General features: G+C 54.1%; 1 gene segment (V, D, J or C); it reads left to right on the top strand.

Annotated features, from left to right (window-relative positions):
* The first annotated feature begins 311 nt into the window (after nucleotides 1–311).
* LOC125148959 (immunoglobulin lambda variable 5-37-like) lies at nucleotides 312–925 on the top strand. The segment is given in 2 exon segments: nucleotides 312–445; nucleotides 567–925. Coding segments are annotated over 2 exon segments (390 nt in total).
* Nucleotides 926–1,136: the final 211 nt, after the last annotated feature.

Here is a 1,136-nt window from a genome sequence, read left to right as displayed (position 1 = left end):
ACCCAGACACCAGCAGGGGGCACGGTGACAAGGTCACCCTTTCTACAGGAAGGGGGCTCCCTGCTGAGTAGCCCTCCAGAGTAGAAAGCCCCAGGGCTGAAACCCTTGTTTCCAGTGGGGACAGGGCAGGTGTCTTCTCTGTTCCTAGCGGAGTCCCTGAACCTGGGCCTGTATGTGGTCCCAGCAGCTGCTTCTTCCAGGCCCACCCAGGGGGAAACTAGTGCATCACACAGTCTTCCTGTCAAGGGGCTGCAGACCTCTAAGTGCACAGGAGTGAGCAGCAGAGGTGTGTCCCATTTGCATGAGCAGCCCCTCCTTTTGAGCTCTGTGGACTGGGGATAAGACAGGCCCAGGGCAGCCCAGCCCCGGCTCTGTGGTCTAGGAAGGGCGTGTGTCACCATGGCCTGGATCCCCGTCCTCGTCGTGCTCCTCTGCCACTGCACAGGTAGGGACAAGACCCAGTGTCCCAGGGTGGGCCAGCAGCCAGAGTGAAACCCCTGTGGCTCAGCTCCCTAATCCCATGTGCTCTGTTCCTTCTCTTCCCTCTGCTGTGTCTGTGTTTGCAGGTTCCTTGTCCCAGCCTGTCGTGACTCAGCCAGCCTCTCTCTCTGCATCTCTGGGAACAACAGCCAGACTCACCTGCACCCTGAGCAGGGACATCAATGTTGGAAGCTATAGCATATACTGGTACCAACAGAATCCAGGGAGCCCTCCCCGGTATCTCCTGTACTACTACTCAGACTCAGATAAGCACCAGGGCCCTGGGGTCCCCAGACGCTTCTCCGGGTCCAAAGATGCCTCCGCCAATGCAGGGCTTCTGCTCATCTCTGGGCTGCAGCCTGAGGACGAGGCTGACTATTACTGTGCAATCTGGCCTAGTAGTGCTGGTCACTGTGACACAGACACATGAGGAAGTGGGACAAATACCCAGCCTGCTTAGACCACTGTAGTCTGAGTCTCTGAAGTCTAATGTAAATTGAATGCACAATTACTATACTTGGGTGTAGCTACTGGATCTGAATGTCCTTCTTCCCAGTTTCCTATCAAACCTGTGTGAACTCTACGAAAAAAAGAAAAAAAAAAGGAAAGAAAAATGACAACAACAATAAAGCAAACCAAAGACAACAAAAAAGTTA

This window comes from Prionailurus viverrinus, chromosome D3 (genome assembly GCF_022837055.1).
Source record: "Prionailurus viverrinus isolate Anna chromosome D3, UM_Priviv_1.0, whole genome shotgun sequence".
NCBI classification, from domain to species: Eukaryota; Metazoa; Chordata; class Mammalia; order Carnivora; family Felidae; genus Prionailurus; species Prionailurus viverrinus.
Note: the sequence above shows the minus strand (reverse complement) of the source record. Positions and strands in the feature narration are given on the sequence as shown.